Source organism: Dendrobates tinctorius, unplaced genomic scaffold (genome assembly GCF_039654945.1).
Source record: "Dendrobates tinctorius isolate UK_male_01 unplaced genomic scaffold, ASM3965494v1 ptg000418l, whole genome shotgun sequence".
NCBI lineage: Eukaryota > Metazoa > Chordata > Amphibia > Anura > Dendrobatidae > Dendrobates > Dendrobates tinctorius.
The window spans coordinates 861400-885356 of record NW_027362082.1 but is presented as its reverse complement, the minus strand read 5'-3'; the positions used below and the strand labels follow the sequence as shown (position 1 = coordinate 885356).

Below are 23957 nucleotides of genomic sequence, written 5' to 3'. Positions count from 1 at the left end.
GGCCAACTCCGAAAAAGAAGCTGCTTGTTGTCTGTGGCCTAAATATATAGGTTTTATTAGTAGCTGTCAGGGAAGAAAACTAAACACTGTAAAATAATAAATCTCATATATTTCTTTCTCCTAGTCGCAGGAGACATTGCTCCCAACCCTGGTCCCCCATGTTATAGAAAGTCAAATCCCCCAACTGCTACACTCAGAAACCCCTCTAATCTTATTAATATTCCCTACATGCCATCTGTCTCTCTTAGAACACCACAACGCAGATGGCGACAACCCTGGCACACGGTGCAAACACGCTTCCTGCAGCGGTGCTCCAGGTGCGCCGAACGTCTGTGGAGAAAATCCAATCTACATGAAGATTTCATCCATTTTAAGTTTATGCTTAGAACATACAACACTGCCCTTCACCTCTCCAAACAAACCTATTTCAACACCCTCATCACCTCACTGTCCAATAACCCGAAACGTCTCTTGGACACTTTTCATTCTCTACTCAATCCAAGAGTACAGGCCCCAACCACGGAGCTCCGAGCTGACGATCTGGCCAATTACTTCAAAGAAAAAATTGACCAGATTCGACAGGAAATTATCTCCCAATCACCTCATACCATGCACTGTCCTCCCTCCCCCACTGCATCTAGCTCACTCTCTGATTTTGAACCAGTCACAGAAGAAGAAGTAAGCAGGCTCCTTGCATCTTCTCACCCAACTACTTGCACCAGTGACCCATTTCCGTCACATCTCCTCCAGTCCCTGTCCCCTGCTGTCACCCCTCACCTAACTAAAATATTTAACCTCTCTCTTCTGGTATATTTCCCTCCTCATTTAAGCATGCCATCATACATCCACTACTTAAAAAACCATCCCTCGACCAAAACTGTGCCGCTAACTATAGACCTGTTTCTAATCTTCCCTTCATCTCTAAACTACTGGAACGTCTGGTCCACTCCTGTCTTATCTGCTATCTCTCAGAAAACTCTGTTCTCGACCCTCTCCAATCCGGTTTCCGCTCTTTACACTCCACTGAAACTGCCCTCACTAAAGTCTCTAATGATCTGCTAACAGCTAAATCAAATGGTCATTACTCCATGCTAATTCTCTTGGATCTTTCTGCAGCATTCGACACTGTGGATCATCAGCTCCTCCTCACTATGCTCCGTTCCATTGGCCTCAAGGACACCGTTCTCTCCTGGTTCTCCTCCTATCTCTCCGACTGCTCCTTTACTGTATCTTTTGCCGGTTCCTCCTCCTCTTACCTTCCCCTTACTGTTGGGGTCCCCCAAGGATCGGTTCTAGGCCCCCTCCTCTTCTCCTTGTACACTGCCCCTATTGGTCAAACAATCAGTAGATTTGGTTTCCAGTACCATCTCTATGCTGATGACACCCAATTATACGCTTCTTCTCCTGACATCACGCCAGCCTTTCTAGAAAACACCGGCGATTGTCTAAACGCTGTGTATAACATCATGTCCTCACTATATCTGAAACTGAACCTGTCAAAGACTGAACTCCTTGTGTTTCCTCCCTCTACTAATGTACCTATACCCGACATTGCCATTTCCGTGTGTGGTTCCACTATTACTCCCCAGCAACAGGCCCGCTGTCTTGGGGTCATACTTGACTCTGAGCTTTCCTTTGCCCCCCACATTCGATCAGTGGCTCGCTCTTGTCATCTGCACCTCAAAAACATTTCTAGAATTCGACCTTTTCTTACTTTTGACTCTGCAAAAACTCTTACTGTTTCTCTTATTCATTCTCGTCTGGACTATTGTAACTCTCTTCTAATCGGTCTCCCTCTTACCAAACTCTCCCCTCTCCAATCTGTCTTGAATGCTGTAGCCAGGATCATATTCCTCACCAATCGTTACACCGATGCCTCTACCTTGTGCCAGTCATTACACTGGCTACCCATTCACTCCAGAATTCAGTATAAACTTATTACCCTCACCCACAAAGCCCTCCATGGCTCAGCACCACCCTACATCTCCTCCCTTGTTTCAGTATACCACCCTACCCGCGCCCTCCGTTCTGCTGATGACCTGAGGTTAGCATCCTCAATAGTCAGAACCTCCCACTCCCGTCTCCAAGACTTTACACGTGCCTCGCCAATTCTTTGGAATGTACTTCCCAGGTCAATATGATTAGTCCCCAATCCCCAAAATTTTAAGTGTGCCCTGAAAACGCATTTATTCAGACTGGCCTATCGCCTCAACACATTAACCTAATCTATCCCTGTGTGGCACAGCCAAAAGTTTTACCATAGCCAGATTTCCCGCATCATGTTCCCACATGCTTTATGCATCCATTAGCCCTCTGTGTCTGTACTGTTACACACTTAACATTATGGCTGGTCCATACAATCAGGGCGACTGTTACCACCCACCTCTCGTGTCTACCTCTTTCCTCATAGACTGTAAGCTTGCGAGCAGGGCCCTCATTCCTCTTGGTATTTGTTATAATCTATGTGATTATTGTTATGCTGTAATATCTATCATCTGTAGAAGTCCCCTCTGAAATGTAAAGTGCTGCGGAATATGTCTGCACTATAGAAATAACATTTATAATTATTATTATTATTATTATGTTTCCCTTATTATCTCCAGTAACTGTATTATTACACAGGATTCTTATGATGTTACATCGGATCATCTTCTTCTCATTCAGGTCTCTACAATATCGGATCCTCTCAGTTAAGATCTTCTACAGAAGAGAATTTTCCTGATTTACCCATCAAGGATGGATATGGACAGAGACAAGATGGCGGAGAGGATGTTACACCTCACCCTAGAGATCCTCTTCCATCTCACTGGAGAGGTGAGAGATTCTGATGATGTCACATTACATCATTCTTATCTATGGGAATAACGGACAGAACTGGAGAGGTGAGGACTCTGGAAATGTCTGTAGTGAGATTTATTAATGTGTCTCTCCATAACCAGGATTACACAGTGGTGAAGAAGACCTCTAGTGATCGCTGTCAGGACCCTGTGTCTGAGGGATGTGGAAGACCCCTGAGCCCAATCACGGGGCCTCCACCTCACCCCCTGATCCATGAGGACATAAATGACCAGAAGATCCTAGAACTCATCTACAAGATGATTGAGCTGCTGACTGGAGAGGTGACACTGCTGGGAATGCTGGGACATTATACAGTAACACTATGAAGGGATCGGGGGATGACGGTATCATTGCATGTGTCAGGTTCCTATAAGGTGTCAGGATGTCGCTGTCTATTTCTCCATGGAGGAGTGGGAGTATTTAGAAGGACACAAAGATCTCTACAAGAACGTCATAATGGAGGTTCCCCAGCCCCTCACATCACCAGGTAATAGACAGGACTAAATACACACGGCCTATAATTATCTGTATGTAGAGAATGAATTCAGTCCCTGTATGTGTTTCCTCCAGATCTATCCAGTAAGAGGACAACACCAGAGAGATGTCCCCGTCCTCTTCTTCCACAGGACTGTAACCAAGAAGATCCCAGTGCTCCTCAGGATCATCAGGTAGATGGAGAGAAGGTGTCAGGAGATCTCCCCTATGATGTGTAGACGGCTGTGAAAGTCTTGTGCTCAGTCTTGTTTTATCCACCAGTATTATATGTTTTATACTTGTGTAATGAGAACGGTGGAGATGGCAGGATTAGAGCTGATCATAGATGGGACTTCTCCATCTGTCAGTGACTTTTACAATATTTGTTTCAGGGTGAAGATCTGACCCATATTAATACTACAGAGACATATGTGAGAGATGATGAGTGGTGTAACGAGGAGATTCCCACATATGACTACCCAGGTGAGTAGTAACTAGAGTTGAGCGACTTTTGGTTTTTTAGGGTCGCGTTTCGTTTCGTGAAACCCGACTTTTCCAAAAGTCGGGTCGAGCAAGATCGTCCGATTATAGGGAAAAGTCGGGGTCGTCCCGAAACACGAAACCCAATGTAAGTCAATGGGGAATAAAAGTCGGCAGTGAGAGGAGGACAGGAAACACACCTACAGTGCCCATTTGAATGCCAAAAGCATCAATTCTTCTTACTTAAGCTTGTCAACCTTAATTAACTTCATAATACAAGTTACGCACTGAAAAATGGGGGTTATTTGGCTAAAGTTGTGGGGGGGGGAGGGCTGGCTGCAGGTTTTCATGTGCCCTGGGCGAAAGAGCGCCCCTTTAACACATACCACAACTCATCATGCTCCGATACGGCAGATAAATAGCGGTATAGTACAATGAAAAATACCTCACTTTTTACATCTCATGACGAGGCCAATCTATTTCTCCATACAGAATCATTGGTCCCATATAATGTTTGAAACAGTATATGATGAGCTCCACATAATGCTACAGTATATGTTGGTCCCCATGGATGAAGCTCCACTGTCTTATGGGCCCAAATAATGCTCCAAACATAATGGGCCCCATTTCTAATGCTCTAGTGTATAATGGGCCCTGTAAATGCTGCTCCAGTGTCTGATGTCCACCTTTGGAATGTTCCAGTGTATGGTGGGCCCCATCTATCATTCTCCAGAGTATAGTGCTCCCCAAAAATTGCTGTCCCAACATTGAAAACAATCAAATAAGTCTCCTCACTAGGGAATCCCTGTACTTGTCTGGACAGGTGCTGTAGCTTGCTTAACAGCTCGCCAGCCGTTCTCACGCCCAGTATGGATTGCACGTGATTGCACAAAGGTTAGAAAGGGTACCGTATCCCTGGATAACATGTATGGATAGCGTACACATTCAAAATATATGTCTCAGGAGGCAGGCTCAGACGGTGTCAGGCCCAGTATGGATTGCACGTGATTGCACAAAGGTTAGAAAGGGTACCGTATCCCTGGATAACATGTATGGATAGCGTACACATTCAAAATATATGTCTCAGGAGGCAGGCTCAGACGGTGTCAGGCACAGTATGGATTGCACGTGATTGCACAAAGGTTAGAAAGGGTACCGTATCCCCGGATGACATGTATGGATAGCGTACACATTCAAAATATATGTCTCAGGAGGCAGGCTCAGACGGTGTTAGGCCCAGTATGGATTGCACGTGATTGCACAAAGGTTAGAAAGGGTACCGTATCCCCGGATAACATGTATGGATAGCGTACACATTGAAAATATATGTCTCAGGAGGCAGGCTCAGACGGTGTTAGGCCCAGTATGGATTGCACGTGATTGCACAAAGGTTAGAAAGGGTCCCGTATCCCTGGATAACATGTATGGATAGCGTACACATTCAAAATATATGTCTCAGGAGGCAGGCTCAGACGGTGTCAGGCACAGTATGGATTGCACGTGATTGCACAAAGGTTAGAAAGGGTACCGTATCCCCGGATAACATGTATGGATAGCGTACACATTCAAAATATATGTCTCAGGAGGCAGGCTCAGACGGTGTTAGGCCCAGTATGGATTGCACGTGATTGCACAAAGGTTAGAAAGGGTACCGTATCCCCGGATAACATGTATGGATAGCGTACACATTCAAAATATATGTCTCAGGAGGCAGGCTCAGACGGTGTCAGGCACAGTATGGATTGCACGTGATTGCACAAAGGTTAGAAAGGGTACCGTATCCCCGGATAACATGTATGGGTAGCGTACACATTCAAAATATATGTCTCAGGAGGCAGGCTCAGACGGTGTTAGGCCCAGTATGGAATGCACGTGATTGCACAAAGGTTAGAAAGGGTACCGTATCCCCGGATAACATGTATGGATAACGTACACATTCAAAATATATGTCTCAGGAGGCAGGCTCAGACGGTGTCAGGCCCAGTATGGATTGCACGTGATTGCACAAAGGTTAGAAAGGGTACCGTATCCCTGGATAACATGTATGGATAGCGTACACATTCAAAATATATGTCTCAGGAGGCAGGCTCAGACGGTGTCAGGCACAGTATGGATTGCACGTGATTGCACAAAGGTTAGAAAGGGTACTGTATCCCCGGATAACATGTATGGATAGCGTACACATTCAAAATATATGTCTCAGGAGGCAGGCTCAGACGGTGTCAGGCACAGTATGGATTGCACGTGATTGCACAAAGGTTAGAAAGGGTACCGTATCCCCGGATAACATGTATGGATAGCGTACACATTCAAAATATATGTCTCAGGAGGCAGGCTCAGACGGTGTCAGGCACAGTATGGATTGCACGTGATTGCACAAAGGTTAGAAAGGGTACCGTATCCCCGGATAACATGTATGGATAGCGTACACATTCAAAATATATGTCTCAGGAGGCAGGCTCAGACGGTGTTAGGCCCAGTATGGATTGCACGTGATTGCACAAAGGTTAGAAAGGGTACCGTATCCCCGGATAACATGTATGGATAGCGTACACATTCAAAATATATGTCTCAGGAGGCAGGCTCAGACGGTGTTAGGCCCAGTATGGATTGCACGTGATTGCACAAAGGTTAGAAAGGGTACCGTATCCCCGGATAACATGTATGGATAGCGTACACATTCAAAATATATGTCTCAGGAGGCAGGCTCAGACGGTGTCAGGCCCAGTATGGATTGCACGTGATTGCACAAAGGTTAGAAAGGGTACCGTATCCCTGGATAACATGTATGGATAGCGTACACATTCAAAATATATGTCTCAGGAGGCAGGCTCAGACGGTGTCAGGCACAGTATGGATTGCCCGTGATTGCACAAAGGTTAGAAAGGGTACCGTATCCCCGGATAACATGTATGGATAGCGTACACATTCAAAATATATGTCTCAGGAGGCAAACTCAGACGGTGTTAGGCCCAGTATGGATTGCACGTGATTGCACAAAGGTTAGAAAGGGTACCGTATCCCCGGATAACATGTATGGATAGCGTACACATTCAAAATATATGTCTCAGGAGGCAGGCTCAGACGGTGTTAGGCCCAGTATGGATTGCACGTGATTGCACAAAGGTTAGAAAGGGTACCGTATCCCCGGATAACATGTATGGATAGCGTACACATTCAAAATATATGTCTCAGGAGGCAGGCTCAGACGGTGTCAGGCCCAGTATGGATTGCACGTGATTGCACAAAGGTTAGAAAGGGTACCGTATCCCTGGATAACATGTATGGATAGCGTACACATTCAAAATATATGTCTCAGGAGGCAGGCTCAGACGGTGTCAGGCACAGTATGGATTGCCCGTGATTGCACAAAGGTTAGAAAGGGTACCGTATCCCCGGATAACATGTATGGATAGCGTACACATTCAAAATATATGTCTCAGGAGGCAGGCTCAGACGGTGTTAGGCCCAGTATGGATTGCACGTGATTGCACAAAGGTTAGAAAGGGTACCGTATCCCCGGATAACATGTATGGATAGCGTACACATTCAAAATATATGTCTCAGGAGGCAGGCTCAGACGGTGTTAGGCCCAGTATGGATTGCACGTGATTGCACAAAGGTTAGAAAGGGTACCGTATCCCCGGATAACATGTATGGATAGCGTACACATTCAAAATATATGTCTCAGGAGGCAGGCTCAGACGGTGTCAGGCACAGTATGGATTTGACGGCCCAGATTACACAGCGGAGGAGCAGGGAGAGGTAAAGATTGCAAATGCTGGGGCCCTGCCCAAGCAAGGGGGGCCCACTCGTTGGCGTCGGTACTGGCACTGGGCCCCTCATAGTACAGCGGTGTGTCTGACGGCGGGTGTGTACCACCACCGTCAGAGACACTTGATTGCACTATGAGGGACCCTGTGCCAGTACCCGCGCCCAAGAGTCGGCCTACCCACCTGTCCAGGGCAACGGCACTCGCACGGTGTCGTGCGGTAGGTGGTGACCCCGGCCATTGGGGGGGGAGGCAGCACAGTTAGGGAGTTTTAGAAAGTGGCATATGTTGATGTTGGACATTCAGCTGATGCAAAAGGCGAAATAGGTGAAGTACCAGGAAGAGGTGGACCAAAGCAAGCCATTTTTCTGTCACCCTATGTGTCATCAGGGGAAGGTGGGACAAAATCCTTGGAAACCCATGCGTGGTTCATTTTAATGAAGGTTAGATGATCCACATTTTGGGTTGACAGACGGGTCCTTTTTTCTGTCAGGATTGGTCCAGCTGCACTGAAGACTCTTTCCGATAGCACACTTGCAGCTGGGCAAGCGAGCTCCTGTAAGGCATATTGGGCCAATTCAGGCCAGGTGTCCAGTTTAGCGGCCCAATAGTCAAAGGGGAATGACCTGTGTGGGAGAACATCGATATGGGAGGAAAAGTAGTTTGTAACCATAGTTGACAACTGCTGTCTCCTGTCACTTTCCATCGATGCAGTATTACCAGTTGTGTGAGCGGTATTTGAAAACTCAGTCCACAACATTGTCATGAAACCCCTGTCTCCAACGCCACTTCTGCTGTGTGCACCACGAACACCTCTGCCAAGCTGCCCCCGGCCCGTACGGCTCGTGTGAGAACCATCACCGCTGCTGTGTGCTGGGAATGCCTCAAGCAACCGATTTACCAGAGTTGCTTGTTTATTAGCCAATATTAGGTCAAGGTTCTCCTGTGGCATGATGTTTTGTAATTTGCCTTTATAGCGTGGATCCAGGATGCTGGCCAACCAGTAGTCGTCATCGTTCATCATTTTGGCAATGCGGGGGTCCCTTTTTAGGATCCGCAAGGCATAATCTGACATGTGGGCCAATGTTCCCGGTGTCAATGATGCACTGCGAGTGCTGGTTGGAGGAGCACTTTCTGGCAAATCCACATCCCTCCAGTCACGCACAAACCCTGTACCAGACCTTGCCACGCCAACATTTTCACTTGCCCCACGAGATGCATCCTCCTCCCCTAAGTAATCATCCCCATCATCCTCCTCCTCCTCCTCTTCTTCCTCCACCTCGTCCAGGAGAGGTCCCTGAGCAGACAATGGCTGAATGTCATCAAGGATTCCCTCCTCCTCTTCCTCCTCATCAACATTGGCTGCAGACGCCTGCTCCTTAAGGTGCGTCAAAGTTTGCATGAGCAGATGCATAAGTGGGATGCTCATGCTTAGGATGGCGTCGTCTGCGCTTACCAGCCGTGTGCATTCCTCAAAACACTGAAGGACTTTACAAAGGTCTTTCAGCTTCGACCACTGCACGCCTGTCAACTCCATGTCTGCTCTCAAAGTGCCTGGCCGTGTATCCTCCCACAAATGCATTATGGCCTACCTCTGCTCGCACAGCCGCTCCACCATGTGCAGGGTGGAGTTCCACCTTGTTGCAATGTCGATAATGAGGCGGTGGTTGGGAAGGTGGAGCAATCGCTGCAGCTTCTGCATACGAACGGAGTGTAGAGGCGACCGGCGGATGTGCGCGCACAGTCTTCGCACCTTCTGGAGCAGGGCTGTTAACTCCGGATAATTTTTGAGGAAGCACTGCACCACCAGGTTCAAGGTGTGAGCCAAGCAAGGTATGTGGCTGAGTTTTGAAAGGGCTATGGCTGCCACAAAATTACGGCCGTTATCACTAACTACCTTGCCTGCCTCAAGATGTACACTGCCCAGCCATGACTCAGTTTGTCGCTTCAAGTACTCGGCCAGCACCTCGGCGGTGTGTCTGTCGCCCAAACACATCATCTGCAACACAGCCTGCTGACGCTTTCCACTAGCTGCTCGATAGGGGGACACATCGTGTGCAACAGTGGCAGCTGCAGATGGAGTGCTCGTACGACTGCGCTCTGTGGACGAGCTTTCGCTTCTGGAGGAGGAGGAGGAGGAGGAGGAGGAGGGTCGAACGCCTACAGCCAACTGTTTCCTATACCGTGGGCTAGGCAGCACTGTCCCACCACCGCTGTCCCCTGTGGACCCTGCATCCACCACATTAACCCAGTGCGCAGTGATGGACACGTAACGGCCCTGGCCATGCCGACTGGACCATGCATCAGTTGTGAGGTGCACCTTTCCGCTCACTGACTGCTTGAGTGCATGGACAATGCGGACTTTCACATGATGGTGGAGGGCTGGGATGGCTTTGCGAGAGAAGAAGTGGCGACTGGGTAGGTCATAGCGTGGTACTGCATAGGCCATGAGTTCGCGGAAAGCTGTGCTTTCCACCAACCGAAAGGGCATCATCTCAAACGAGATTAGTTTGGCAATGTGGGCGTTCAAACCCAGTGTACGCGGATGAGAGACTGAGTACTTTCTTGACCTACTCATAGTGTCTGGGAGGGTGAGCTGGACTTGAGAGCTGCATATGGTGGAAGTAGCGGTGGACAGGGCGGACTGAGAGAGGGTTGATGATGGTGATGGAGTTGGTGTTCTTTCTGATGGCCTAGAATCAGTCTTTCGTTGATATAACAGTGGGATTCCCTGACTGCTGTGGTCTTGCAACGACACCTCAACATTTGCTGCTGTGCTAACCGGTGGGCTTACAGTGGGGGAAACAATGTAGCGTTGCTGACTACCTTCGTTGTGATCAGTTGCACATGTGGCACTTGAGGTTTGGTGTTGTGTCCACGCTTGCAAGTGCATGCTGGTTAAATGTCTAAGCATGCAACTGGTATTCAAATTTTTCAGATTTTTCCCTCGGCTAAAGGTCTTTGCGCACTTCTTACAGATAACCTTGGCCTGATCATGAGGATTTTGTTCAAAAAAGTGCCACACTGCACTCTTCCTACTTTGGCAGACATTTTGCGGCCTAGCACGCTGTGATCTTTTGACCCTCTGGACAAGCTGTCCAGCAACTCTTTTGATTTTTGGAACCTGTCTTTGGAGTGCTCCGGGCCTGCCAGATAACAGCTGATGCGATGTCGATGTCTGCTGTGGATGCTCCTCATCTGAGCTATTGGAAGCAGCACCCTCTTCCCCCAATGGATGCCAATCTGGGTCAACAACTGGGTCATCCATCACCTCCTCTTCTATGTCATGTGCACCTTTCTCTGTGTCACCGTGTATGGTGGTATAGTGTGCGGGAAGGGGCACCTGAGTCTCATCAGGGTCAAAATCTGGCTCTGTACACTGCGAGGACAATGTAGTGCTCTGAGTGAATGTACCAGCAGAATCATCCATCAGCGGCTGTGCATCAGTGCACTCCATGTCAGATTCATCTTGGCCTGGGTAATTCACCATTTCACTTGATAATCCAGGCATGGTATGTGAAAACAGCTCCATGGAGTAATCAGTAGTATGGCCTGCGTCATCCTTCAATCTTGGTTGGGGTGAAGGACACAAGGAAAGGTGTGGTTCATGAACATGAGCCTCCAATGACGACTCAGTGCTTTTACTTTTTACAACTGAAGAAGAGGAGGCGATAGAGCTGGAGGCTGAGTCAGCAATGTAAGACAAAACTTTTTCCTGATGCTCTGCCTTTAAAAGCGGTTTGCCAACTCCTAGAAAACTAAGCGTTCGAGGCCTTATGTAGCCAGACGATGACGCAGGGTCAGCACCTCCTGCATTCGGTCCTATTTTGCACTTGCCACTACCATCAGATCCACCACCAACACCATCATTACCAGCTGCCAACCCCCGCCCAATTCCACGGCCTCTTCCACCAGCCTTCCTCATTTTTGGTAGAAATGTAGACAAAATCCAACAAACTATATAGTATTGTAAAACAAGGTACAAGGTGTCTATAGGACAGGGGAGATTTAGAATTTCTGCACACACTTGTGGACAGTGGACACTTTTGGATTGTGTGAGGCCCACTGATATCTGAGCGCTATGTGACAGGCTCGACGGCACAGCTGCCTGTGACCAAAGTGACGAGAGGATAATGGAGATTTTGAATCTCTGCGCACACTTTTGGACACTGGACACTTGTGGATTGTGTGAGGCCCACTGATATCTGAGCGCTATGTGACAGGCTCGATGGCACAGCTGCCTGTGACAAAAGTGACGAGAGGATAATGGAGATTTTGAATCTCTGCGCACACTTTTGGACACTGGACACTTGTGGATTGTGTGAGGCCCACTGATATCTGAGCGCTATGTGACAGGCTCGATGGCACAGCTGCCTGTGACAAAAGTGACGAGAGGATAATGGAGATTTTGAATCTCTGCGCACACTTTTGGACACTGGACACTTGTGGATTGTGTGAGGCCCACTGATATCTGAGCTCTATGTGACAGGCTCGATGGCACAGCTGCCTGTGACCAAAGTGACGAGAGAATAATGGAGATTTTGAATCTCTGCGCACACTTTTGGACACTGGACACTTGTGGATTGTGTGAGGCCCACTGATATCTGAGCGCTATGTGACACGCTCGATGGCACAGCTGCCTGTGACCAAAGTGACGAGAGGATAATGGAGATTTTGAATCTCTGCGCACACTTTTGGACACTGGACACTTGTGGATTGTGTGAGGCCCACTGATATCTGAGCGCTATGTGACAGGCTCGATGGCACAGCTGCCTGTGACCAAAGTGACGAGAGGATAATGGAGATTTTGAATCTCTGCGCACACTTTTGGACACTGGACACTTGTGGATTGTGTGAGGCCCACTGATATCTGAGCGCTATGTGACAGGCTCGATGGCACAGCTGCCTGTGACCAAAGTGACGAGAGGATAATGGAGATTTTGAATCTCTGCGCACACTTTTGGACACTGGACACTTGTGGATTGTGTGAGGCCCACTGATATCTGAGCGCTATGTGACAGGCTCGATGGCACAGCTGCCTGTGACCAAAGTGACGAGAGGATAATGGAGATTTTGAATCTCTGCGCACACTTTTGGACACTGGACACTTGTGGATTGTGTGAGGCCCACTGATATCTGAGCGCTATGTGACAGGCTCGATGGCACAGCTGCCTGTGACCAAAGTGACGAGAGGATAATGGAGATTTTGAATCTCTGCGCACACTTTTGGACACTGGACACTTGTGGATTGTGTGAGGCCCACTGATGTCTGAGCGCTATGTGACAGGCTCGATGGCACAGCTGCCTGTGACCAAAGTGACGAGAGGATAATGGAGATTTTGAATCTCTGCGCACACTTTTGGACACTGGACACTTGTGGATTGTGTGAGGCCCACTGATATCTGAGCGCTATGTCACAGGCTCGATGGCACAGCTGCCTGTGACCAAAGTGAAGAGAGGATAATGGAGATTTTGAATCTCTGCGCACACTTTTGGACACTGGACACTTGTGCATTGTGTGAGGCCCACTGATATCTGAGCGCTATGTCACAGGCTCGATGGCACAGCTGCCTGTGACCAAAGTGACGAGAGGATAATGGAGATTTTGAATCTCTGCGCACACTTTTGGACACTGGACACTTGTGGATTGTGTGAGGCCCACTGATATCTGAGCGCTATGTCACAGGCTCGATGGCACAGCTGCCTGTGACCAAAGTGACGAGAGGATAATGGAGATTTTGAATCTCTGCGCACACTTTTGGACACTGGACACTTGTGGATTGTGTGAGGCCCACTGATATCTGAGCGCTATGTGACACGCTCGATGGCACAGCTGCCTGTGACCAAAGTGACGAGAGGATAATGGAGATTTTGAATCTCTGCGCACACTTTTGGACACTGGACACTTGTGGATTGTGTGAGGCCCACTGATATCTGAGCGCTATGTGACACGCTCGATGGCACAGCTGCCTGTGACCAAAGTGACGAGAGGATAATGGAGATTTTGAATCTCTGCGCACACTTTTGGACACTGGACACTTGTGGATTGTGTGAGGCCCACTGATATCTGAGCGCTATGTGACAGGCTCGATGGCACAGCTGCCTGTGACCAAAGTGACGAGAGGATAATGGAGATTTTGAATCTCTGCGCACACTTTTGGACACTGGACACTTGTGGATTGTGTGAGGCCCACTGATATCTGAGCGCTATGTGACACGCTCGATGGCACAGCTGCCTGTGACCAAAGTGACGAGAGGATAATGGAGATTTTGAATCTCTGCGCACACTTTTGGACACTGGACACTTGTGGATTGTGTGAGGCCCACTGATATCTGAGCGCTATGTGACACGCTCGATGGCACAGCTGCCTGTGACCAAAGTGACGAGAGGATAATGGAGATTTTGAATCTCTGCGCACACTTTTGGACACTGGACACTTGTGGATTGTGTGAGGCCCACTGATATCTGAGCGCTATGTGACACGCTCGATGGCACAGCTGCCTGTGACCAAAGTGACGAGAGGATAATGGAGATTTTGAATCTCTGCGCACACTTTTGGACACTGGACACTTGTGGATTGTGTGAGGCCCACTGATATCTGAGCGCTATGTGACAGGCTCGATGGCACAGATGTGACAAAAGTGACTAGAGGATAAGGGAGATTGGATTGCTTTTAAAAAAGCAGTTTGCGGAGCAGTGGGTAAACAGCAATGCCAGCGTGTCAGGAAGCCTTAAAAGGCAGCCCAACAACCAACACCACTGATACACCACAATATAGCCTCCCCTTGCACTGCACACACAGTGACTTGTGTGTTGTGCAGGCCAAATCGCTAGCAGCAGAAGCAGTTTTTTTGTCTTCTTCCCTGCCTAACGCTCTCCCTACAGAATCAGCAGCAACCTCTCCCTATACTAAGATCGGCAGAAGTAAGATGGCGGTCGGCGTGCACGCCCTTTTATACCCCCTGTGACGCCCACCAAAGCAAGCCAATCACTTGCATGCCCTTCTGAAAGATGGTGGTGACCCGTGCCTAGGTCATCACGTTGCCCACAGTGTCCGTGGATCCTGATTGGCTGAAAAAGAGCGCAAAACAAACTTTTGAAACGCGACTTTGGCGCGTAAGTCGCCGACCTCGTGGCCGACCTCATCCTAGGGTCGGGTTTCGTTTCATGAAACCCGACTTTGCCAAAAGTCGGCGACTTTTGAATTTTTTTGACCCGTTTCGCTCAACTCTAGTAGTAACCACTGAATGCAGAGAAGTCACAGATTCCTCTCAGTCACCAGCTGTGGCTGCTTTATTGGTGGTGTAGTCCGGCCGTATCACCATGATCACCATTTTCCCTCTAGACCCCAACATTCTCCTCCACCCAAAACTGTTCAAATGACTTTGGGCATTGAAAGCCCTTTTCCATAGAACTTACGACCTGGAGTATCCACCTACCCCCTGGTATTAGGAGACACTGACCGTTACCTGCCCAGTTCTGTAACTATAAAGCCAAATGACAGAGTACGTAGAATGTGCTGACAAGATAGAAAATCACTTGAAGAAAAATCTTATGCCGGGCCTGTAAGAGAAAGAGGAGGGTAATGATGCTGTTGGCTTCCTAGATCCCTGAGATCTTATCGGATGAATCTTCTCTCCCTTCTGTGCTGCTGAATGTCTCATGGTCCCTACAAGACCAGGTCCAGTCTTTCTGGTCAAACTTTGCTTTTATGATCGACAACAGTAAATGTGCAGTGAGGCCAAGTGCGAATTTCTGTACAATAACAGCAGAGTTTCCCTTTATCCTGACTTTTCAATTTGTATTAAAACTACTGTATTTTTTGGACTGTGTGATGCACTGTTTTTCTTCAAAAATGTGGAGGAAAATGGAGGGTGTGTCTTATAGTTCAGATGTACCGGCTCTGGCTGTGGTGGGAAGGTGGGGAAACGGCATCGGCGGAGCAGCGGGTCACAGGAGGCTGGAGCCGGTGGCTGCGGTTAACTCCTTTTCCCGCTGCTAAAGAGAATTGAATATTCACTACATTCCACTCCCATGGGCTTGGAGGGCAATGACTATTCATTTATCTAATAGTTATATATTAATAGTATCTTGATATGATTAGCCCCCAACCCTGGTCCTGGTATGCATGGCTCCATCCTTATAATTGGCCCACACCCCCATCCTGGTATGTATGACCCCATCAGAAAACATTAAAAAAACAAACCATTACACTTACCTACCCCGCGTTCCCTCGCAGCGTTCTGCAATGGTGCCAGCAACTGCTTTATGCTTGTAAGCAGCGCATGGCAGGGACGTCATGCGCTGCTCACAAGCAGAGCACAGCTGCCAGGACTGTGCACGCAAATGGCAGTGAGTATTCATTGCTCTTCAGTAGCGCGCAGTGTCAGCCACTGGCTTCCTGCTGCTACTGGCGGTCACGTGTGCCGCTGCTTAAGAGAAATGAATATTCTTGAATTCGCACTGATCTCAGCGCTGCATACAAGCATAAAGCAGTTGCTGGCACCAGACCAGGACGCTGTGAGGGAGCGCCGGGTAGGTAAGTGTAATAGTTTGGTTTTTAATGTTTTCTGATGGGGCCATGCATACCAGGATAGGAATGGGGGTGGGGACCACATAAGGATGGGGCCCTGCATACCAGGATGAGTTGGGGCCCTGCATACTAGGATGATATGGAGCCATGCATACCAGGACGACATGGGGCTCTACATACCCGGATAGGGATGGGACCATGCATACCAGGTGTTAAGGGCTGGCAGAATGCACCAAATAATAAAGATGGTAATAGGATTTGAGGTGCGTTCATAGCCCGGGGTCCACCGTGCAGAGGTGACAAACTGCAGCTAAGCAATGAGGTGAGATATAAAGTATGAGAAAGCCAGACACCGGTGGGTAACCACTAACCCGGTGCTTGCAAGAACAGACTCCGTTACTCCAGGGAGTCCACACCAGCCGGTGTTTAAGCGAGACCTGTTAACATCACAGGTCACTGCTACGTGAAGCACCGCTCAGAGCGGGTGCAATATCTGCCCGGGTGGTGACCACCAACAGCCTATCAACTGTGCTGGTAAGCGTACGTAAGAGAGCGCGGCACTGCTCTGGCAGACACTGCGGTAGCAGCGGTACATAAGGCCTGTACTGGAGACTAGAGAGACTAGACTGCGGCACTAAGCAGTGCTAGAACTATGGTGCTAACTCTGATCCCTGAACCCTAACGCATATGTATCATTAGAGGAGGAATCATGATGAGTCAGTCACCAGTCTAATACATCCGTCATCTCACACACACTAAGCAATATAGCATCAAAAGCTATCATAGCGCATGGCGAGGCAGCCATGCGAACCTTCTATAGCCGCGTCCTTCCTGGACCTTCCTGACCCTCCTGATGGTCCAATCCAAGCTGGAGAAGGACCTGAGCATGTGACCTCCGATCTCCAATGAGAGATCGTCCCACGGGCATGCTCAGTGGAGCGAAAGGAGGACTTAGTCCCTGGAGTAGCTCGCTGCTGACCAGCATGCGTTGCTATAGCTGGACCAGAGGTGGCAGCAGCAACCAAACCCACAGAGCTGGTCTGAGCAGAGCGCCTGGATCGATGAGTCTGCTGAGCAGCCTCCTTTGCGGCCGGAGAGGAATGGAAGACTGCCGAATTCAAGGCTCGGGATTCCTGCTGTCCAGTGGCAGGAACCTGACGCCTAACATTACCCACCCTCCTAGGGCCCCCTGCCCTCTGAGCCTCGCTACGCTCAAATGCCGCAATAAGGAGCGGAGCGTGTTTTTTTTCCACTGGCTCCCAGGTCCGAGCCTCTGGACCATGACCCTTCCAGTCCACCAAATAAAACTTTTTACCACGCACCACCCTGCATCCTACGATGTCGTTGACCTCAAACTCGTCCGAAGACAGGTCGAATGTCCGGGCAGATGACTCGCAAAACTGGGACAAGTGGGCAGGCTTAAGGAGGGACATGTGGAAGGTGTCAGAGATAGCCAAATGTGGAGGAAGGGCCAGGCGATAAACCACCAGGTTGATCTGCTCTAGAACCTTGAAGGGGCCAATGTAGCGAGGCGCAAACTTAGTGGACTCGACCCGCAGCCTGATATTATGGGCAGAGTCGCCAGAGGCAAAAGTCAGAGCGGGGCGCCGGAGCGTGTTGGCGGACGCCCTCATTCTCTCCTTGGAGGCCCGGATGGCATCCTGAGTGTGGTCCCAAATGTCACGAGCCTCCACTGCCCAGTCTGCCACCCTGGAATCAGTGGACGACACTGGCATCGGGACAGGGACACGCAGATGCTGGCCGTAGTTAAGGAGGAACGGGGTCTGACCGGGGGAATCAGCTACAGCGTTGTTCAGGGCAAATTCTGCCCACAGTAGTAAGGATGCCCAGTCATCCTGCCTGGACCAGACAAAATGTTGCAGGTATGTGACCAGGGTTTGGTTAGCTCTCTCAACCAACCCGTTCGTCTCGGGGTGATAGGCAGAAGACAAATTTAGCTCAATGCTGAGCAGACTGCAGAGCTCGATCCAAAACCGAGATGCAAACTGGGGACCCCGGTCACTAACTATCTTGTCTGGCATACCGTGGAAGCGAAATACGTGTTTAATGAACAACGCAGCCAGGCCTCGGGACGAAGGTAGCCGCGAGAGTGGCACCAGGTGCACCATTTTATAGGAATGATCGGTGACCACCCAGATGACCGTGCTACCACTGGACTTGGGCAGACTGACCACAAAATCCATGCCGACCATCTCCCAAGGTCTGTCTGCCACCGGTAGGGGGTAAAGTAGTCCAGCCGGTCTCTGCCTAGAGGACCTGTTCTGGGCGGAGGAGACGCATGCCAGAATGTACTCTCCCACGTCCCGAGCCATATGCCGCCACCAATATGTCCTTTCCAGGAGTTCCGTGGTCCGCTTCGTCCCAAAATGACCACCCACCCTAGAGCTCACGAGAGGAACTCTGGCCGCAGGCGGGGAGGGACAAAAGTCTTGCCCGGCAGCACAGACTCGAGAGCGACCGGGGCTACGGTCCTCAGACTCTCGGCGGGGACGATTAGCCGAGGCTCAGCCTCCTCCTCCGCTGATACCACGGAGTGAGAGAGGGCATCAGCCTGGACGTTCTTCTCACCGGACAGATAATGCAGGGTGAAACGGAAATGGGAGAAGAAAAGGAACCATCTGGCCTAGCGAGAGTTCAGCCGCTGAGCTGTTTTGCAAGTATACCAGATTTTTATGGTCAATGTACACCTGAAAGGGGAACCGAGCTCCTTCCAGGAGATGTCTCCACTCAGAGAAGGCCAACTTCAATGCCAGCAGCTCCCTGTCCCCGATGGAGTAGTTTCTCTCCGCCGGTGAAAAGGTCCTAGAGAAGAAGAAGCAGGGATGCTTCCAATCTTGAGCATCCTTCTGAAAAAGGACTGCTCCCTCACTGACGGAGGAGGCATCTACCTCTAGGATAAAAGGTTTATCCACATTGGGACGGTGGAGGATAGGAGCGCGAGCAAAGTGGGTCTTGATGGCGGAGAAGGCCTTGGAGACTTGTTCCGACCATAACTTAGTATTGGCTCCCTTTTTGGTGAGGGCGACCAAGGGAGCCACCAAGGTGGAGAAGTGGGGAATGAACTGGCGGTAGTAATTAATGAACCCAAAAAGCGCTGCACCGCCTTAAGGGAATGAGGTTCTTGCCAGTCCATTACCGCCTGCAATTTGTGAGGATCCATAGCCAAACCCTGGGCCGAGATGATATAGGCCAGGAACGGCAAGGACTCCTGTGCAAGCTGGCAGTTCTCCAACTTGGCGTAGAGAGAGTTTGCTCACAGGCGGTCGAAGACCTTGCAGACGTCTCTCCGGTGGGAGGCCAATTCTGGAGAGAAGATAAGAATGTCATCCAGATAAACCACCACTGAGGTGGAGAGCCTGTCTCAAAAGACGTCATTCACAAACTCTTGGATGATGGCTTTGGCATTACAGAGGCCAAAGGGCATGACCAAATACTTATAGTGGCCATCTGGTGTTAAAGGCCGTCTTCCATTCATCCCCTTCGCGAATATATATCAGGTTGTAAGCCCCCCGTAGATCTAGCTTGAAGAAGATCCTCGCCCCACGCAATCTGTCGAATAGCTCAGATATCAGGGGCAAAGGGTATTTGTTCTTAATGGTTATAGCGTTAAGACCCCTGTAATCAATACAAGGACGCAGCTCTCCACTCTTCTGTACAAAGAAGAATCCTGCCCCCGCTGGTGACACCGACTTCCTAATAAACACTCTTGCCAGGTTCTCTCTGATATATTGTGACATAGCCTCCATCTCCGGGAGAGACGGGATACACACGAACTCGAGGAGGCTCCGCCTCTGGCAAAAGGTCTATAAGACAGTCATAGGAGCGATGGGGCGGAAGGGTCTCTGCCGCCTTTTTAGAGAACACGTCCGCGTGGTGTTGATAGTGCCTTGGGAGCGCGGAAAGATCCACGGGGACCTCGGTAGAGGCTACCTGAACGCACTCCCTCACGCATCTACCCTCACAGGACTTGCTTCAGCCAAGTATTCTCCCCGAGGACCACTCTATGTGAGGAGAGTGGCAACGCAACAAGGGAACTCCTAGGAGAACCTGATCCATGCCCTCTAGCATAATGAGGAGAGACAAGGTCGCGTGGTGGGACGGCAACAGTGAGAGCCTATGGCGAGCAGTCTGGTGTGTAATTTGGGAAGGCAGAGTCAAGCCATTCACCTCCCTGATGGTAACGGGGTGAGGTAGCATCACCAAAGGAACTGCGTGCAATTGGGCGAAGGCAGAAGACATAAAATTGCCTTCTGCCCTGGAGTCCACGCAGACCTCTACCTCCAAGGTGGAAGAACCACTCTCTAACATCCCTTTAAAGGACAGTAAGCCTCCTCCAATTACCACTAGACGCGGGCGTGTCCCGACCGTTGTGGGCACCTGTTGACTTGGTGGCCAGGCTGTCGACACTGGAAACAGAGTGTGGGAGTATGCATCGAGCGGGACTTGAGCCCGTGCGAGACACCTCCATGGCCTCAGGAGGCATGACCCCATGGTCAGGGGGTTCCAGGGGTCTAGAGAAGGTGGGAGCCAACCTAACCCTCGGTCTGGATTGGGAGCGCTCCAGGCCGCGCTCCGTGAAACAGAGATCTATGCGGGTGGAGACGGCAATAAGCTCCTCCAGATTAACGGAGCATCCTTGACGTGCTCCGCCAAACCCCTCCAGAAAACCGGTATGAGCATCTTGTCAGGCCATTCCAGCTCGGAAGCCAGTGCCTGGAACCGGATGGCATAATGGCTCACCGAAAAGGAACCCTGGGTCAGTGCCAACAATTGAAGCATCATGTCATGCGTGACCCGTGGCACCAGAAAGACCTGTTTCAGGGAGACCAGGAACTGGGAGGCACTCTGTACCACAGGGTCACCACGCTCCCACAGTGGGGTGGCCCATTCCAGAGCCCTGCCCGACAGGAGGGAGATGATGAATCCCACCTTAGCCCTTTCTGAAGGGAATCGCGTGGCCCGCAGCTCAAGCTGGATAGCGCACTGGCTCACGAAACCCCTGCAGGAGGCGCTGTCACCTGAGATCTTGTCGGGCAGCGGAAGATGGGACAAAGTTGAGGCAGGAATAGACGTGGAGGAACGGGAGACAGCTTCTGCAGCTGCCTGAACAGCGACTGTAGTGACATCCACAGCTGAGGCTGACCGCTCCAGAGCAGACAACCTGCCCTCCAGCTGCTGGACACATCTCTGCAGACGCTGCTCGTCCGTCATTGCTAGCCAGACCCTGGCACTATGTTAATGTTAATGGCTGGCGGAACGCACCAAATAATAAAGATGGTAATAAGATTTGAGGTGCGTTCACAGCCCAGGGTCCACCATGCACAACTGGACTGGTTATAGAAAATACAAGGGAGCCCACGCCAATTTTTTCATTCATTTATTTAGTTATAGCGCAGGCGGCGGGTGAGGAATACTCCCATCATCCGCTCCTGCTGTCACTGTTAGCAGCAGGTGTAGGTTGATGGGAGTAATAGTCCCAAAAGCCCCCACCGGCTGTCATCATCCTGACTTTAATATAACTCTCATCATTCTCCCCGCCGGCAGAGCAGGGGAGAATGATGAGAGTGTCTTCTGCATCCGCCGCCGGGAAACGGCGCTTACTGTAGCGCTTCTTCCCTGCCGGCCGCCAATGTGGTACTGATGCTGCACACGGGCGGTACACGGTTGTCACACGTGTGCCACAAGTATTACACACATGGACATCTCCGGTACCAATTTTTCCGGTACTGGAAATATCAGGACGTATGAAACCGGCCTTATACACAGTTTTCTTCAAATGCCTAATATTTCTTCTTGAAACTCATGTGACAGAAAATATTGGAGCTTATGATAGTTTAGAAGTCTCCGAGACCCATACGCTAATTACCCCAGAGAGGTTTCACCACTAGCTGCTCATTTATTAGTGATGGAGACTGTTGAGTTTGATCATTTCAGTAGTTCCTAATCAGGCCCCATTCTTAATATCTGAAGTGTGTCAATTTATGTGGTGGTAAGTTTGGAATTCTTCACAAAGGATAATAGAAAACAAATGGATCTTACAAATTATTTTCCAACTTCTCACAATACCCTACATATGATTGTACACTACTCTATGGCAGTGTTCAGAAGGGAAGGAGTGCCATTTAGCTATTTGAATGCAGATCTTGCTGGAATAGTTTGCAGACACAATGTATTGGGAGCACTGTTCGTGGTCAACTGGCAGCTCAAAAGAAGTCCACCATGAACATGCTTGGCACTATCTTCTCTGCTTTCCATTTGCACTAAAACTGTAGGTAAAACGCAGGTCATTTTACCTGCAGATTTAGCAAAATCGGCGTGGAAAATTCCACAGCAGAATCCGCACCTTTTGCACATAGCCTAATAGTGTGGGAGCATCTGTTTTTCCATTGACAGATGATGGACTTGAGTGGGGACTTGTTTTTTGTGAGATGAGAATTGGTATTATTTTCGCCTACATAACATTGATTGGATTCTTTTTATTCGATATTTGGGAGGCAGAATGAACAAACAATTGAACACCACACACTACTGGCTCATCCAACAAGGTTTTCTATTAGACTGTGAACTGTCATTGTCTTGGTAAATAACGTTTTTTACATAGTTTGCCATTTTTATGGATAGTTTAAGTAGAAATGTTCAAAAGTATAAAACTCAAGGATATTTTACTAAAAAAATAATTGTTTTTTATCTTAGCAGATGACTGTACCAGGAGGTCAGAGGGACAGTCGACATCTTCAACTTTTAAATCTGATGATCTTGAGATCCTACAAGATACAACTGAAGTGATTGCTATTATTCCAGATATACCATCATCCATTCACAACAAAGATCTGTCATCTGATCCTATGAAACAGGTCCCATCTTCTGATTCATTACTGACTACTAAGGAAAATCAAAGTCACAAAAGAGGCAGTAAAAAACAAACTGCTCCTAAAGCAAAGAAGCCATTTTCATGTTCAGAATGTGGGAAATATTTTACGTGGAAATCATATTTTGTTACTCTCCAGAGAATTCACACGGGAGCGAAACCTTTTTCATGTTCGGAATGTGGGAAATATTTTGCACAGAAATCAAATTTTGTTACCCATCAGAGAACTCACACAGGGGAGAAGCCTTTTTCCTGTTCAGAATGTGGGAAATGTTTTAACCGGAAATCAGTTCTTGATAGCCACCAAAGAACCCACACTGGGGAGAAACCTTTTTCCTGTTCAGAATGTGGGAAATGTTTTAACCGGAAATCGGTTCTTGATAGCCACCAGAGAACTCACACAGGGGAGAAGCCTTTTTCCTGTTCAGAATGTGGGAAATGTTTTATCAATAAATCAGATTGTGTTAAGCACCAGAGAACTCACACCGGAGAGAAACCTTTTTCATGTTTAGAATGTGGGAAATGTTTTGCACAGAAATCACATTTTGTTACCCACCAAAGAACTCACACAGGGGAGAAACATTTTTCCTGTTCCGAATGTGGGAAATATTTTGCACAGAAATCAAATTTTGTTACCCACCAGAGAACTCACACAGGGGAGAAGCCTTTTTCCTGTTCAGAATGTGGGAAATGTTTTAACCGGAAATCAGTTCTTGATCGACACCAGAGAACCCACACTGGGGAGAAACCTTTTTCCTGTTCAGAATGAGGGAAATGTTTTAACCGGAAATCAGTTCTTGATCGACACCAGAGAACCCACACAGGGGAGAAGCCTTTTTCCTGTTCAGAATGTGGGAAATGTTTTAACCGGAAATCAGTTCTTGATCGACACCAGAGAACCCACACTGGGGAGAAACCTTTTTCCTGTTCAGAATGAGGGAAATGTTTTAACCGGAAATCAGTTCTTGAT

The 23957-nt window shown here is 49.0% G+C and overlaps 1 protein-coding gene across 1 annotated transcript in view; it reads left to right on the top strand.

The window, feature by feature from the left end:
- The first annotated feature begins 2661 nt into the window (after positions 1-2661).
- Positions 2662-23957, top strand: part of LOC141076492 (gastrula zinc finger protein XlCGF66.1-like) — a 66039-nt gene continuing 44743 nt past the window's right edge. Inside the window, exons 1-3 of the mRNA XM_073563977.1 lie at positions 2662-2814; positions 2940-3119; positions 3202-3325. Coding sequence (XP_073420078.1) covers positions 2737-2814; positions 2940-3119; positions 3202-3325 — 382 coding nt within the window. The 5' untranslated portion in view covers positions 2662-2736. The remainder of the gene's footprint in view (positions 2815-2939; positions 3120-3201; positions 3326-23957) is intronic.